Source organism: Periplaneta americana, chromosome 4, assembly GCF_040183065.1.
Source record: "Periplaneta americana isolate PAMFEO1 chromosome 4, P.americana_PAMFEO1_priV1, whole genome shotgun sequence".
Classification (NCBI taxonomy): domain Eukaryota; kingdom Metazoa; phylum Arthropoda; class Insecta; order Blattodea; family Blattidae; genus Periplaneta; species Periplaneta americana.
This window is the reverse complement of record NC_091120.1, coordinates 206,633,403-206,649,931: the sequence shown is the minus strand read 5'-3', so window position 1 is coordinate 206,649,931 and position 16,529 is coordinate 206,633,403. Positions and strand designations below refer to the sequence as shown.

At 37.5% G+C, this 16,529-nt stretch overlaps 1 protein-coding gene across 2 annotated transcripts; it reads left to right on the top strand.

Moving 5' to 3' along the window:
• The first annotated feature begins 1,288 nt into the window (after positions 1 to 1,288).
• Positions 1,289 to 11,203, top strand: LOC138698716 (alpha-ketoglutarate-dependent dioxygenase alkB homolog 6). Of its 2 annotated transcripts, none has more exons than XM_069824912.1 (5): positions 1,289 to 1,653; positions 1,766 to 1,942; positions 4,548 to 4,652; positions 8,200 to 8,307; positions 10,765 to 11,203. In XM_069824912.1, exons 1-5 carry the CDS (start codon positions 1,591 to 1,593, stop codon positions 10,996 to 10,998), a joined length of 687 nt encoding a protein of 228 aa, XP_069681013.1. In that variant the 5' UTR covers positions 1,289 to 1,590; the 3' UTR covers positions 10,999 to 11,203. The 2 variants fall into 2 exon arrangements, with proteins under 2 accessions (XP_069681013.1, XP_069681014.1); XM_069824913.1 differs by having other exon boundaries at positions 1,290 to 1,527.
• Positions 11,204 to 16,529: the final 5,326 nt, after the last annotated feature.

Below are 16,529 nucleotides of genomic sequence, written 5' to 3'. Positions count from 1 at the left end.
GATTCTATGAGATTCCTCACTAATATTAACAGCATCAAAATGACAATAGAAGAAAAACCACTGATTCAATATGAAAAACTTATCAGATTACCAGGAAACAATTGGCATTCAAACAGTCCTCTCTGTAGATTGAAAACTCAAAAAAGTTTCATAACCATGGTTCAAGAATTAAAACAGAAAATCAATATCCCGAATTTAAAAGAAAACTTACAAATTAAACCAAACCCTTTAACTCTATTAATATAGAATATAATCTAAATTTAACAGAAGAAATACTGAAATCAGAAGTAAACACTGAAATAATGAAACAATTGCCTTTAGAGACAATTAATATTAGGTACCCTCCACAAAACTGGCTTCATTTATATACCGACGGATCCTTGATCTCCAGAGAACAAGGTGCCGGTGCAGGTGTTACGTGCTGTCTCTTCTCACTTTATAGATCTCTTGGATATGGAACAAGTTTTGATGGAGAAATCATTGCAATAAGTGAAAGTCTCAGGAATCTTCTATGCCACATCAATAAATTTAAGAATGCAGTTATATTGTCAGACTCCAAAGCAGCTATTCTATCAATAGTCTCTAAACACACACCTTCACCTCAAACAGCAGAAATAACTAAAATGCTCTCTCAGTTAATAACACTCAATAAAATAATTGTAGACTTGTTAAATCTACATACTTAGACTTCAACAAACAAAATTTGATAACACAATCTCAAGGGGAAAAAATGGAACGCTCTGCATCATAATCCACAGTTAATTCCCGATTTACCACAAAAATCGTCTATAGCTGCATTTAGATTGGCAACAGGCCATGATTATTTGGCCAAACGCCTGCATAGAATTGGAATATATCAGTCCCCTAACTGCCCATTGTGCAACTCAAACCAAGAAATGGATTCGGAACACCTCAAAATCTGTGCTTCAGTGGCTGACCATGTTAATATCTCTGAAAAATATTGGAGTGCAAGAGGTCATATGACTTTATTGTCAAACGCCTGGCATTAGAAAACGACAACTACTTTGTAATTTGTGTAGGCCTACTTATTAAGTTTTACATCCTTATCTCGACTCTTTGGTAATTACAATTAAAATACTGGTGCATCAAATCCTTCTTATGACACAAATATCTTCTTGCCTTCATTTTCTTTATCTTTATAAGTCTTAAACCTTTTTTGCAGGTTGAGCTGGGCCCATAACCTGTTACAATAAAAAAACCAAAATTTCTATACTGTATTTTTTTAAGCTATTTGTCTTTAGGTACCACTTTTCAAATTTTCCCTCCACCTTCTGTCATTTATATAACAAACATGGCGGCTTACAAAAGCAATAACAACCAGTGAAGAACTCGGTTTATATGTTTGTAATTTATTGCTTGGCCATAGTTTTACCAGCATCGGGACTTCTGTGAAAGAAGAGAAGCTATTCTCAATTTATGCTATGACGTCATCAAAGTAGTTTCACACAATAATCAAAGTCAAACTGGGCAATACACTACGAATAAAATAGGCTAAATAAATTATAGGTTAAGTCACCTTGTTTCCAATTACAATGTTTATATTGCACTGTGCTATAATTCCATATTTAGATGTCTAGCATTCCTATTGTTAAGAAACGAAAAATGAATCTTAAACACAATCTTATTATCAAGGTATGGTAAACTTGTAACATAGGGTACGGTACTGGACATTTCTTTATATTGTAATTCACTCTTACCGGCTCTTTAGGCGCTCAGTTTAATAAAAAAACCTTTTGTCTAACAGGCCCCGCCAAGTGTGTATTATGTACCGAATTTTATTAGTGAGGAAGAAGAAAAGCAGATACTTGAACGGGTTTACTCTGCCCCAAAGCCAAAATGGACGCAACTAACACATCGACGATTGCAGAACTGGGGAGGAATTCCTCACCCAAAAGGAATGATATCTGAGAAGTTACCCGAGGTGTGGTTTGTACAGACCCAGAAACAAAATTTGGGCACCTGCATTTTTCAAGTTCCAGTTATAACGTGTTATATAGGCTACAGTGCTTGTGTACTATCTTGTGAGCAGTAGCGATCAGTGATTCAAAATGTAGCTAGCTGAAGAATTTTCCCATATTATTATTATTATCCATTTTATTTTTTAAATTCTTCACTGCAGTGTAAACCGCCATTTATTTGAAAGCACACAGCATTAAAACATAGACTAGCCTACAGGCTGCTGTTCTAAAGACTTTGAAATCTCATTTTCTGGAATGCCTTTAGTAGGCCTACCAGCAGGGCCGCCGAGAAGGGGGGGGGCAAAGGGGGCACGTGCATATGGGCCCATGAGCAGTAAGGGCCCATCAGATTAAGTGAGTCTGATTATTTTTTATTATCACAAATATTATTCACAGATACATACCGGTACTGTAAAATTTTGTAAGAACATTTGTTACATGAATCTGACATATTAACCAACAATAGTAGAATTAATATAAATTACCACTTCAAGATGTAAATGTTTAACTTTTATATAATAGAATATAAATTTCCCACGTTAACAATCATCGACACGACACTTGAGGCCTCCGGGATTTGCCTGAAATATGTTCCCATCGTACCGAACACGTTCAATTGGCTTGTCCACTTAACTACCAACCCCTGCCGGCCCACTGCAATATGCTAGTGGACGATCACGTTTCCTTTTCAGTAGGGCCTACATAGTATGTTTCGTGACGAAACTTTCGTCTTTTTTCTAGTAAATTCTGTTCATTAATGTTAGCAGTAGACAATGGACAAGTAGAAGCATAAGTCGGGAGCTGAGAAGCACAAGGAGAGATAGAAAAATTGGAAGATATTAAGAAAGGGAATAGAACTTTGTTTGACTTTGGTGTGAAATTGAGCGACCTTGGAAAACTAAAAAGTACGGTAGCAGACAAATTGTGTCATTCAATGTGTTGTTCGAAAACAAGAGCCTTTTCAAACACAGTATTACAGTATTTTCAAAACTTAAGAAATGAGGGAAAATAGTGCAGTGACTGATTTGTTTCGCTCCACACTAGCCAGTGTCTGGGAACACATTCTCCATTCTTGAGTTTTGAAAATAATACTGGAAAGGCTCCTGTTCCGTCACTTAGAAGGTTATTAGGCAGGTTGGGGGTAGTTTTTCGAACAATACATTCAATGACATTTACAATTTGTCTGCCATTTTTTAGTTTTCCTAGGTCGCATGTTACTTGCCGTGACTCAGAGTTAGGAACTGGTGTGTGTAAATTTGTTTCTCTTGCACATATCAACACATCATTTTTACTATTGTTTGCTTGTTCTGATTCAATAGTACCATTATCAGAATTTTATTCTAAACAGCCACAACCATCAGTATTCACTTCTAAGCATGAACTGTCTTCATTTTTGACAACCTGAACAGACGGGCTTGAGATTTGTTTATTTTCTGCACCTTCACTAGCAACGCTCAGTTTCACACCAACTTCAAACAAAATGAAGGAAATAAAAATGTATTCAGAGTAACAATGTGTCGAGAGAGACTGAGTAACTTGGCCTCCTTAGTCTGGAGAGCGATCTTGCTAGGTCTTTAAATTTTGATGATATAATTGATTATTTTGCATTAATGAAATCAAGGAGAGTTATGTGTTGATGTTGGCCTGAAAGTCAGAAATTGAGTGATGCCTTATCAGCGTTACTTATGAGGTTCAAACCTGTATTCGGACAGTTGACTAAGCAACAACAACGTTGCATCCCATCTACCAGTACACATATGCATGTGGCGTGGTTGTTTCCTACTTAATATCTGATGACATTGCCTAAATGTAATACGGTGCGCTAAGCATTTCAAAACAATAGCAGTTCCAAAGTGAGATGAAGGTGATAATGCCAGAAAAATGAGTCCAGGATCCAAAGCCAAAAGTTACCCAGCATTTGCTCTTATTGGGTTAAGGGAAAACCCCGGAAAAAACCTCACCCACGTAACTTGCACCAACCAGGATTTGAACCTGGGCCCGCTCATTTATAGTCAGGCGTGCTAACCATTACTCCACAGCAGTGGACTCAAAAAAAAAACATATGGCATAAATCAATCTTTTAAAAATAAAACTTAATAAGGGTTTCGCATTGTTTCAACTTTCAATAGAGGTAGACTAGGTAACTTCTCATATCTCCATCTCTTTCAGAAGTGTTTGTGCAAATATTTTCCATACATTACCTGGTTTACAGTTAGAAAATAACAGTACTATTGTGCTTTTAAGTAAACAATTCCTGAGAGAGAAATATCGTCGAAATTTTTAGTATTTTAGTATTAACAAAATAATAATTAAAATCAACTATAACTGATTAATTTTAATCAACTCGATTAAATATTTTTTATTTATTAATCTTACAACAGAAATTGATCGATTAAATCCCACAACACTATTTAATATTGTTACTTCAATAAGTTTTTATTCTTCACTCGTGTATTAGATTTCCGTCAAATAACTCATCAAGTTGTATGCATGACAGTGAATATTAAATGTTACAATGTACTGAAGGCAGCTTCATGGGAATCACACACAATTGCTTGACCCTTGCAGTGGCTGTCTGTGTTGGCACAAAGGATTGGCGTGCTGGACGTATTTGGAGGGAAGTCGCCCAACCACGTGCTGGTCAACGAATACTTGCCTGGCCAGGGGATCATGGTGAGCAGGCTCAGAAACTGATCTTAGCTTCTGAGGATGTGGGAGAGTTAGCCAAGGAGTGATGCTGCATGAAAAGTGAACATCCTAGTAGTCGTTCAACTAACAGAGTATCTTTCATTTATGGGGATGAGACAAAACCTTGAAATAATTGAGCACTGACTGATTGTTCAATACATTACCATATACATGGATGTACACGTCACTTAAATGCATTGTTAAAAATACATTATAGATTAAAAATATTTTTATTATTTATTATACTAGTATAGTAGACATTCGAACTTTCAGGGGTGCAGACTGTAATTCTGACCATTATTTGGTAATTGGAGAATTAAGAGAAATACTATCAGTAGCCAAGCGAGTAGAGCAACAAGTTAATATTACTAAATTCAATCTTTTGAAATTAAAGGATGAGGAAACTAAGCAAAATTATCAGGTCGAAATTTCGAATAGATTTGCCACTTTAGAAAGTTCTGACGAAGTTGAGAAAGAATTAGATGTTTACAGCGTGTGGGAAAATATCAGAGATAGTATCAAAATCGCAGCTGAGCAGAGCATAGGTTATTATGAAACTAAGAAAAAGAAACTGTGGTTTGATGAAGATTGTTGCATTGCAGTAGAAAGAAGGAAACAGGCAAAATTGAAATTCTTACAGGATCCAGTTGAGGAGAAGAGAGATAATTATTTCAATGAAAGACGGGAAGCAAGTCGTACACTTAGGAATAAAAAGAGAGGTTACTTGAAGGAAAAACTGAATGAAGTAGAAACAAATAGTAAGAATAAAAACATTAGAGATTTATATAAGGGTATAAAGGAATTTAAGAACGGATATCAGCCAAGGGTAAACATGATCAAGGATGAGAATGGTGACTTGCTTGCAGACTCTCCATCAATCCTAAACAGATGGAAAAACTATTTTGTGCAACTACTAAATGTACATAGGCCAAATAGAAATGATCGGGACGAAATTGAAATACAAACTGCTGAGCCATTTATACCCGAACCCACGCTTTCAGAAGTCGAAATTGCGATAGAAAATCTGAAAAAGTACAAGTCTCCAGGTATCGATCAAATTCCAGCAGAATTAATACAAGAGGGTGGGAGTGCATTATATAGCGAAATTTATAAACTTGTACTTGCTATTTGGGAAAGGGAAATTGTACCAGAACAATGGAAGGAGTCCATAATTGTACCTATTCTTAAGAAGGGGGACAAAAGCAACTGTGGTAACTTTCGAGGAATATCACTTTTGTTGAAATCGTACAAAATTTTGTCCAATATTCTTTTGAGAAGATTAGCTCCGTACGTAGATGAAATTATTGGGGATCATCAGTGCGGTTTTAGGCGTAATAGATCGACTATTGATCAGATTTTTTGTATTCGACAGATAATGGAGAAAAAATGGGAGTATAAGGGTACAGTACATCAGTTATTCATAGATTTAAAAAAGGCATATGACTCGGTTAAGAGGGAAGTATTATATGATATTCTTATTTAATTTGGTATTCCCAAGAAACTAGTTCGATTAATTAAAATGTGTTTGAGTGAAACATACAGCAGTTTCTATCTGATGCTTTTCCAAATCACTGCGGGCTAAAGCAGGGAGATGCACTATCACCTTTACTTTTTAACTTCGCTTTAGAATATGCCATTAGGAAAGTTCAGGATAACAGGCAGGGTTTGGAATTGAATGGGTTACATCAGCTTGTCTATACGGATGACGTAAATATGTTAGGAGAAAATCCACAAACGATTAGGGAAAACACGGAAATTTTACTTGAAGCAAGTAAAGCGATCAGTTTGGAAGTAAATCCCGAAAAGACAAAGTATATGATTATGTCTCGTGACCAGAATATTGTACGAAATGGAAATATAAAAATTGGAGATTTATCCTTCGAAGGGGTGGAAAAATTCAAATATCTTGGAGCAACAGTAACAAATATAAATGACACTCGGGAGGAAATTAAACGCAGAATAAATATGGGAAATGCGTGTTATTATTCGGTTGAGAAGCTTTTATCATCTAGTCTGCTGTCAAAAAATCTGAAAGTTAGAATTTATAAAACAGTTATATTACCGGTTGTTCTGTATGGTTGTGAAACTTGGACTCTCACTCTGAGAGAGGAACATAGGTTAAGGGTGTTTGAGAATAAGGTGCTTAGGAAAATATTTGGGGCTAAGCGGGATGAAGTTACAGGAGAATGGAGAAAGTTACACAATGCAGAACTGCACGCATTGTATTCTTCACCTGACATAATTAGGAACATTAAATCCAGACGTTTGAGATGGGCAGGGCATGTAGCACGTATGGGCGAATCCAAAAATGCATATAGAGTGTTAGTTGGGAGACCGGAGGGAAAAAGACCTTTGGGGAGGCCGAGACGTAGATGGGAAGATAATATTAAAATGGATTTGAGGGAGGTGGGATATGATGATAGAGACTGGATTAATCTTGCACAGGATAAGGACCGATGGCGGGCTTATGTGAGGGCGGCAATGAACCTTCAGGTTCCTTAAAAGCCATTTGTAAGTAAGTAAGATTAAAAATATATTCATTCATTCATACATTCATAGTGTTCTGCCCAAGGGCAGGTCTTTCACTGCAAACCTAACATTCTCCAATCCTTCCTATTTTCTGCCTTCCTCTTTGTCTCCTCATATGATCCATATATCTTAGTGTCGTCTATCATCTGATATTTTCTTCTGCACCGAACTCTTCTCCCGTTCACCATTCCTTCCAGTGCATCCTTCAGTAGGCAGTTTCTTCTCAGCCCGTGACCCAACCAATTCCTTTTCCTCTTCCTGTTCAGTTTCAGCATCATTTTTTCTTCATCCACTCTTCCAACACAGCTTCATTTCTTATTTTGTCTGTCAACTTCACATGTTCCATTCTTCTCCATATCCACATTTCAAACGCTTCGTCGTAATATCCATGTTTCTGCCCCCATACAATGCCACACTCCATATAAAACACTTCACTAGTCTCTTCATTAGTTATTTTTCTAGAGGTCCACAGAAGATGTTCCTTTTTCTATTAAGAGCTTGGTCATTGCTATCCTCCTTTTGGCTTCTGGTACCAGCTCATGTTACTGCTTAAAGTACATCCCAAGTATTTGAAGCTGTCCACTTGCTCTACTGCCTCATTTAGAATTCACAAGTTTACCTTTTTTATTTTTCTTCCTAGTATTATAGATTAAAAATACATTATCATATTGACATATCAAGTAATATTACATAGTATAATAATTTAACAATCTTTTACAGAATAAAAACATTCATCAGTTAAAATTTGTTTCACCTTCACTTTGAATTTTGTACAAGGTAAAGTCTGTATCTTTATTAAAATGCATAATACTAGTACAAACAGGCAATTTTTCATATATCTTAAGTTTATGATTTGCTATAGTGACCACATGTGCATTTCGCGTGATATAATTACGAAAATCTGAATTTGTTTTGTATTTATTCTCATTCTGTTTAAAGAAAATTAAACATTTATAAATATAAATGGATGGAAATGTTAAAAGTGAGCGCATGTTTGTTACAGCCACATCTGGATGGGCCGCTGTTCCACCCCACGGTGACAACCGTGACCTGTGGCTCGCACACCGTCCTGGACTTCTACACCCCACGCAACACTGATGCAGCACTTGAGGTGAGGCACTTGCCACAGAACAACTTTGGTTCAGATTTGCACAAAAACATGAGACATTTGATCTGGGAATAATTTTATATGACAGGCAAGGTTTGTTTTGACCTTATCATCTCCAGCAACTTTACAGGTTCCATGTCACACCTTACCCTCTTGGATTTAGTGCACACGTAGTGCAACACAACACAATTTTTTTTTTTTTCCCCCCCCCCCCCCCACATTTTCTTATGAATGGTTACTGAGTAACAGGCGCTCATATAAAATCAATAATACCAATTTTGATTTCTTGAGTTGTAAATCAAGGTAGAATAATTACATTGGCTCATTGAAAAGCTACTTTAATGACTTAAATATGATACCATATGCAACATGGGCTAATATCACTATATAGTCGGCCTCGGTAGCATAGTTGGTATAGTGTTGCACTTCTATGCTCGAGGTTGCGGGTTCGATCCCGGCCCAGATCGATGGCATTTGATTGTGTTTAAATGCGACAGGCTCCTGCAGGACAAAATTCCAGCACACTGGCGACGCTGATATAACTGCGTCGTTAAATAAACCATAATTTTTAATATCACTATATATAGGGCAATTCACAAGGATTTACTGCCACTTACGGAGCTTATTTCTGAAGACATTCTGAGCAAAAAGTGTCATATAAACATGGGTTCTATTGTCAGTATTTTCAGTTGCACTAATTTGAAGTTGTTTGTAAAATATCTTTTTTTTTAAGGGTCAAAGAATATTACAAATAGAAAATGAACTATTCAGAAGTATCATTTCTTTAACTGGCTAGTGCTCTGAAGATAAAAATATGTTCTTAATTGCTTTGCACAGATTTTGTTTTCCAATTTTTAACTAAAATTGCATTATTCTTACGCACTTAGCACAAAAATTATTGCAAATCATACGATTTTGGGAACTTGATTCTTTATAGTTTCATTATGCATCCTAATATAGTCTTGAAGAATTTACAAGAGTGGCGTGATTTGTAACAATTGTTGTGACAGATGCGTAAGGAAAATGTAATTTTGTAGTTAAAAATCGAAAAAAAAAAAATTCTGTACAAAGCAACTATGGAATTCACAACACATTTTTAGCTTCAGAGTACTGGCTAATTAAAGAAATGATACTTCTGAATAGTTCATTCTTTATCTGTAATATTCTTTTACCCTCAAAACTAAAAAATAATGATATTTTACAAACAATTTCAAATTAGTATAACTCTAAAAATATTGAGATTAGGACAAATGTTTGTATGACATTTTGTGCTCAGAATGTCTTTGGAAATAAGCTCCATAATTGGCGGTAAAATACGAGTATATCCTCAAAGGTAATCTTTTTCTCTACATATTGAGAAAGATTTAACTTGGGACGAGAATGGGATCATTATTAAAATAAATTCTATGTTGAACATGATGCTGTAAAAACATCTTTCACATCAGTCTGTGAACCAGGCTTAAAACCCTCCCAATGAACACTGCATTCCCTCTAGACAGCTTTCACACAGAAACCAGCGTGGGGCTAATCACATTCAAAGCCAAGTGAATCAAATTGAGCTTGTTTGTTTTGACGGCTGATTACCCTTCTGCACATTATGAGCTGTCATCATTTGCTATTTTCTCATCTGAGTTATTTTGTGGAATTCTCCATACATTTAAATAATGAGCCCAATAACGTGAACTTTTCAGGAGCAATAAGAAAACAGGGGACATGGACACTGTGATGCCGCGGTGTTGTTCAGCTCGGAAGGTCCCTAAGAGTTACGATTGAACATCTGATGGCAATGATTCAATAAAATGCGTGGCAGTAGTGTCGATCTTGACAAGTTAGAGTTGCATTGTTGGAAACAAGCTGGGATTCTTCAGTAGATTATTTAATGACACTGTACTAACTACTATGCATATAGAGTGTTGTTGGGAGGCCGGAGGGAAAAAGACCTTTGGGGAGGCCGAGACGTAGATGGGAGGATAATATTAAAATGGATTTGAAGGAGATGGGATATGTTAATAGAGACTGGATTAATCTTGCACAGGATAGGGACCAATGGCGGCTTATGTGAGGGCGGCAATGAACCTCCGGGTTCTTTAAAAGCCAGTAAGTAAGTAAGTACTAAGTTATGGAACTGATGATAGTGAGATAGATGTACTTGAGGAGATGAGGCCGAAGATTCGTCATAAAATTACGTGACATTCTTCTTACAGTTGGAGAGAATCTCTGAAAAACCCAACTAGATAATTAGCCCAAGCAGGAATAGGCAGCTCTACCTGAGCCACACCAGTGACTGGCCAGGGGTGTGCAAAGTGGGAGGCACGTGGCCATATGCAAAAGAAAAAGTGCGCTAAAGCAGCACGTTGCCAGGGCAGCTGCTTGCAATGCACAGTGAACAATGCGGTAGATGACTATTAAAATGTTATAGCATAGTCGGAGCCCAGGCATTTATTACAGAATCGTTCACAGCCGTGCACGTCGCTGCTGCTGGAGCGGCGCAGCCTCGTGGTGCTGAGTGACGACATGTACACCAAGCACCTGCACGGCATCGCAGAGCGCGAGGATGACTCGCTGACTGGGCAGGAGGCCAACCTGGACCGGTGCAGTGTCCAGCAAGGAGACCTGCACCGAGGCACCCGCATCTCACTGACTCTGCGCTACGTGCCCCACACCACCCGGCTCCGTCTGCAGCTGGGGAAGTAGCTCTGCTCTGCACTTGGAGGGTGTGTTCTTATTAACACAGAAGGACATTATTTCTCCATTGTGGATATTGGTTATTGTATAATTTCTGTAAATTTGTGTTGTCACCTGGTTTAGTTGATTTGGGTTTTCATGCAATTTTGTAAATTATCCTATTAGTCATGAATCAACACTATACTAACAAAAATTATACAAAAGAAAGATCAAAGGCAGAATATTTTGTATTGAGATTAAACTCGTCTGATGTTTTGGGGCAACTTACAGGACCACCAGTACATAGCTCTGAAATCAAAGCATACTTCACCTTTAATACGAGGAAGAACAGTTCTAGACACCATCAGTGTAATGCAAACTGTGTACCCTGATCTCTTCTTGACATTCTTCACCTCGTTCTCTCTTCATTTCTGATTTTAGGTTGTCCAAGCCTCCAGATACTGTCAATAAAGGCCTTTGGGAACTTTGCTAAGATGGTCGTAAATTTAACATTTTGTTAGTAGGTGGTATACCTCGTCAGAGAAGTCCATTGCTGAAATGGTGGCACAAGTCATGAACCCTCAGTAACACGAATATGATGACTAGGAGAGTTAGTAGCTATTAATACCTTTCAGTTATCTGGGCTAACCAGCAGTGTGGCTGGTGAATTCTCTGGTGGGGAGGGCTGTCAGGAACTATTAAACTCCTATCCCATCTGCCATGAGCTAGTATATATAAAAATAGCAAATAAAAGAACATACCAGTAACGTAATATATTAACAAATAATGAAGAATACAAACAAGAGCGGAATAATTCTGTAATGCAGTAAATACCTCACTTAATTTATTTGTAGATGTGAAATCTCTTTTGCTCTGAGAAGTGGTCGACAACACGTTCGTTGCAGTCACCAGTCTCGATGGAGCACATTGCTGATGCGTTCCTATTACTCCTTGTTTCAACACCTCTCTCTCACTTTCCGATGTCCTGGGGATCGTGCACATGGTACACTCGATCAGGCAAGAGAACTTGATTTCTGTAAATGCAGCTGAGCAAGGTTGATGCATTTGATTTAAACTGATTCACTTAATGGCTATCTCAAATTCTCTCTCAGGAAATAATCAATGTTTGGAGTACAAGCCTGGCAACAGGCAAGTGATCACTGAACACGAAGTCATAATGACGTCACATGCTTCTTTTGCTATGATAATTCTGTTTGTGTCAAATCGAGGCCGCTTTTGACCCAGATGCATAATTTGTGATGGTTTCCGGTTGGCATGTCAAGGTGTTCATGACAGAGAATTCCTAATGCGTTGACTGGACAATTTGATATCAGAGATGATTTTGTAGCCCTAACACTGTCAATTTCCCTGCTGAAGTACTCTGTCGGTGTGGCTTAACGTTACTAAAAACTCCAACAGAGAAAATTCTGATACCCTAAATGACTTTTAAGACCTAATGCTTTGTGAATTGTATTACTATTGTCGACAACTTTTTGGAGAGTCGGATATTTCATTCCTATATGAAAATACTGTGCTTGTGCATCGAGCTTTCAAATTCCATCTGGTAGTAGCATTTTGTGGAATATGCGTGTTTGCAACTCACCAAGTATGGCAGTTGGTTTAATTGATTCTGAAAAAATTAGGGAAAAACATCTAAATTACTGAAAAATATTTTGAGATGTACAGAATACAAATACATACTATATGATTAACTGAAGAACAAAAAATAATGATGATGAAAAATGTAACAATATGAAGGATATAAAGGTGATTAAAAATGACAAAGTCGATAGTCAGGGCTGTACTCTGAATTACACTAATCCATGGCCTGTACAACATTTGATGTTAAGTTGCCTCATTAAAAAGAAATGCACACACATCTGTACAATGCTACATAACTTGAAATAGAAGGTAAACTGACGAGGGGAGGAATGTTTCAAAGAATTTACTGAATAGAAATCTCAAAATAACCAATACATCTGTAATCCGGATCCTTCCAGAATTATAAGTATACAAATTATAGCATGTGATTTCAAAACTTCCATCTCTATCTCGGGGCAGCAATCTTGTGCGTATCTTGTCTATACTATGCAGGAGCAAGTTTCCAAGCCACACCAGATAGGATCGAATTTCCGAGTGTCGATGTATGATCATCTGCCTTCCAAGAAAACTCCTTCTCCATTGTCGTCTACCCACAATTCCTCGCTGTTGTGAGTTATGGAACTTTCGGGAATGCCGAGTGAAAAGATGGCGCTGATGATGGAGAGCAACTTCGTCGATTGAGATGTCATGCACACCTCACTCTCCCACACTGCTGAATTTCAGGCAACTGCAAATTCCAGAAGCACACGTGGTTTTCCTCCCCAGCATGGAGGTCAGGCAGACTCTGTGAGAAGGGATGACCGCAGCATCCCAAGAACCCAGATACATCCAACACTAACTGCTCTGCTGGCAGCCAATTCCGCTGCAAACAAGGCGAATGGCCTGATCACCACCTGTCCTCACTCGATGCAGGAGCAGCCTGAAGAGTGATATGTGCCCCACACTGTCACTGGATCTCCAGGAAATCATCCAGAATGACAACTCAGGTTGGAGGCCAGGACCCCCAGCATCCACTCGGCAGACCGGCCAAGTGCCTGCTCGTCGAATCCTCGTTGTGTAGAATTCCGATGTGATGTATCACCAGGGTAGATAAAGCATATAAGGAGAGGGATTAACCAAGGCAATTATCTGAACTGGACCAAAGGATAGGAATAATCTGTAAAAACATGTCGGAATTATTGTACAGACTTGTGTTAAATCAAACAAATAAGGAGGACATAAGTCCCCCAGAGGCCAAACATAACCCCTGTACTAGTTTCAGATGTGCGACATGAGCCTTTCGAATTCGGCGACCAGACAATGGACACGGTAACTAGTGAAAAATACTTTGATATGGTTGGGGGTTGGGACCACAATTCCCAGACTGTACTAACCTTTGGGAATTCAAATTGGCGCGACTTTTACAATTAGCTCTAATATGTCCGACCTTCCCACAATCATAACAAGTGACCTGCGTATTTGGAGTAAGCTTTCCCTACTGATTCCACGAACCCAGTTTAATCCTCCACAATACTTGTCCTCTTTGTGCAAATGATCCGAAATCTCTGGCATTTAGCTACCAAAAAAATTGTTCACCCTAACCCCAACTCATATAACTCCTCAAAAGAAGTTGGCTTAAACGAGAAGACAAACTGCGATCTAATAGGAGGACTCATATCCTGCAATACCAAGTAGGGCAGTAAGCCAGTATAACATTCGGCCTATACAAACAGTTGAGAAATTCGGAAAAACTTTCATCAGGTAACTAGACTCACCGTGACAAATAATTCCTAGTCAAATCTTCCTGAAGTCGGTTAGGAAAAAATTCCACAACAATATGTTTTAACAACACAGACCATCCCCAACGGAACTGAAAAACTCGATCAAAGGTCTCCAATAATAACCCGTTAGTCTGTGGCATAAGGCACAATATGAAGTCTCAGCCTGAACTATGGATCCCAATAACTTTCATAAAAAATTTCATTAGGGCATCGGATCTTTGCCGTCTACAATGCGCTCATTCTTAACCAAATCTAATCTTTATATGGCACTGATTCACATCGGGCAACAAGACTCCCTTCTCCACAGAAGGTACACTTCTAGCCAACTTTAATGACACCGCATCAATTCCAACTAACTTTTCAACTTGTTCTAAATCCACATTCTGCGGCTTATCACTATAACCTGAGCCGAGACCAACTGACTGTAGAAGTTTGTGAACTTAGACCTTGCATGGCATACTTATCTCTAAGTTCCCCTCAACTCTTTTCCGAATAGTGGAAATACTATCCGGACTCAAAGTCTTCAACTACTGCGAAAACTGAGATTGTTGCTCTCGTTTCTTCCCTTCCACAGGTAAGCCGACACGTTGCAATTCCAACTTCGCGAGGTCCCAACCCCAATCAATTGATAGACTCATTATAACAAACAAATATAACAATATCAGCACAGTCTACTATATACAGTCGCGAAGCTTGAGGTGTTTTTTTGCAAATCTCGTGATAAAGCGCTCCAAGCGGTTAGCAACTAGAAACAATAGACTGTCCATGGTCGACTTTGGACTGTGTCGTATTTCTATTGAGTGCTAGCTCGTTGCGTATTTCACATTGCTTGTGAAATGTTCGTTATTGGTTGCAATGAAAATGTTAATGGCTAAAATATAATAATTGGAATAATAAAATGGGACAAGGAGGAGACGTTTGTAGTGCTATAAATTGTAGCAGCAGTAAGAGAAAGAGGCCAGAGTTATCCTTTTTCCGATTTCCGAAAGATTCGGAAAGGTTCCTGGGTTTCCACAAGAATGCTGTGCAGAAACAAAACTCTTAATTTTGAAGTTCTTTGTGACTGTTAGAATACATTATATCCTTAAATTTCACAATGATATGTTTCAGTCTAACCGAAAGGACATTAGATACCAGTTGAAGTTCTGTCACTTAGGCTGCTAAATTTCCAGAGAAATAAAGGTTAGGTCTACTTTTTTTCAGAGGATATATTTTTAATTGTAGCTATTAATTTTGTTATTTTTATGTGTTATTTTACTAAAGACGTAGAAAAATTAAGTTTGTTTTAATTAAATTTATTGAGCACGTTTTATTTTCAATTCTGGTGGGATTATTATTGCTTAGGCCTACTTTTTTTTCCGAAGGATATGTTTTTAATTATAGCTGTTAATTTTGTTGTTATTTTTATTTATTGCTTTACTAGAGACGTAGAAAAAGTCTGTTACAATAAAATTTATTGATCACGTTTTATTTCCAATTCTGGTGTGATTATTATTGCTTAACCTCATCCCACTTTGTTAACTACGTAAGCCTACACTACAAGTACCGGTACACGTAAGTTACTCCATTAATTCATATTTCCATTATTATTGTTGTAAAGGGAAATGCAAATTAATATTTATTGGTTTCATAGTTAATTATCGCTATAATCTTGAATGAGTGAAGCGATTATAGTAAATTTCAGTTCGTTTTGCACAAACAAAAATTATATTAACTTATTTCTTGCAGGTATCTTCGAGTTTATGGTGGAATTTAATATACTTCATTAAAATAATAAATTAACTTTATGCATTTAATATTTCAATACTGGAAGGAAGGTGTTAATTTTTCCAAAAGAACACGACAACGAAAGTGTAACATATTTTTGTCGTCTGCTAGGAGAGAGATCTGCAATGATGAGGTGATAGTAGCGATCCTAGTGGTGGGCAACTACCTATGTTTGCATTTTTACTACATATTGAGCTTCGCGACTGTATATAGTAGACTGTGATATCAGATTCAATATAAGTCAATATCCAGCCAAACTAGATCAATAACAAAGCTGATCAAATCCACTTCACATAAAAGTATTGCGAAATGCAAACAAAATTGAACTTCACTATCGAAAATTTCTTGCATTTCGGCAATGTGATGATATTTTACATCAGAAATAACACTATATTAATTTAATTATTTTCTGGGGGGATCATCGTGCTAACC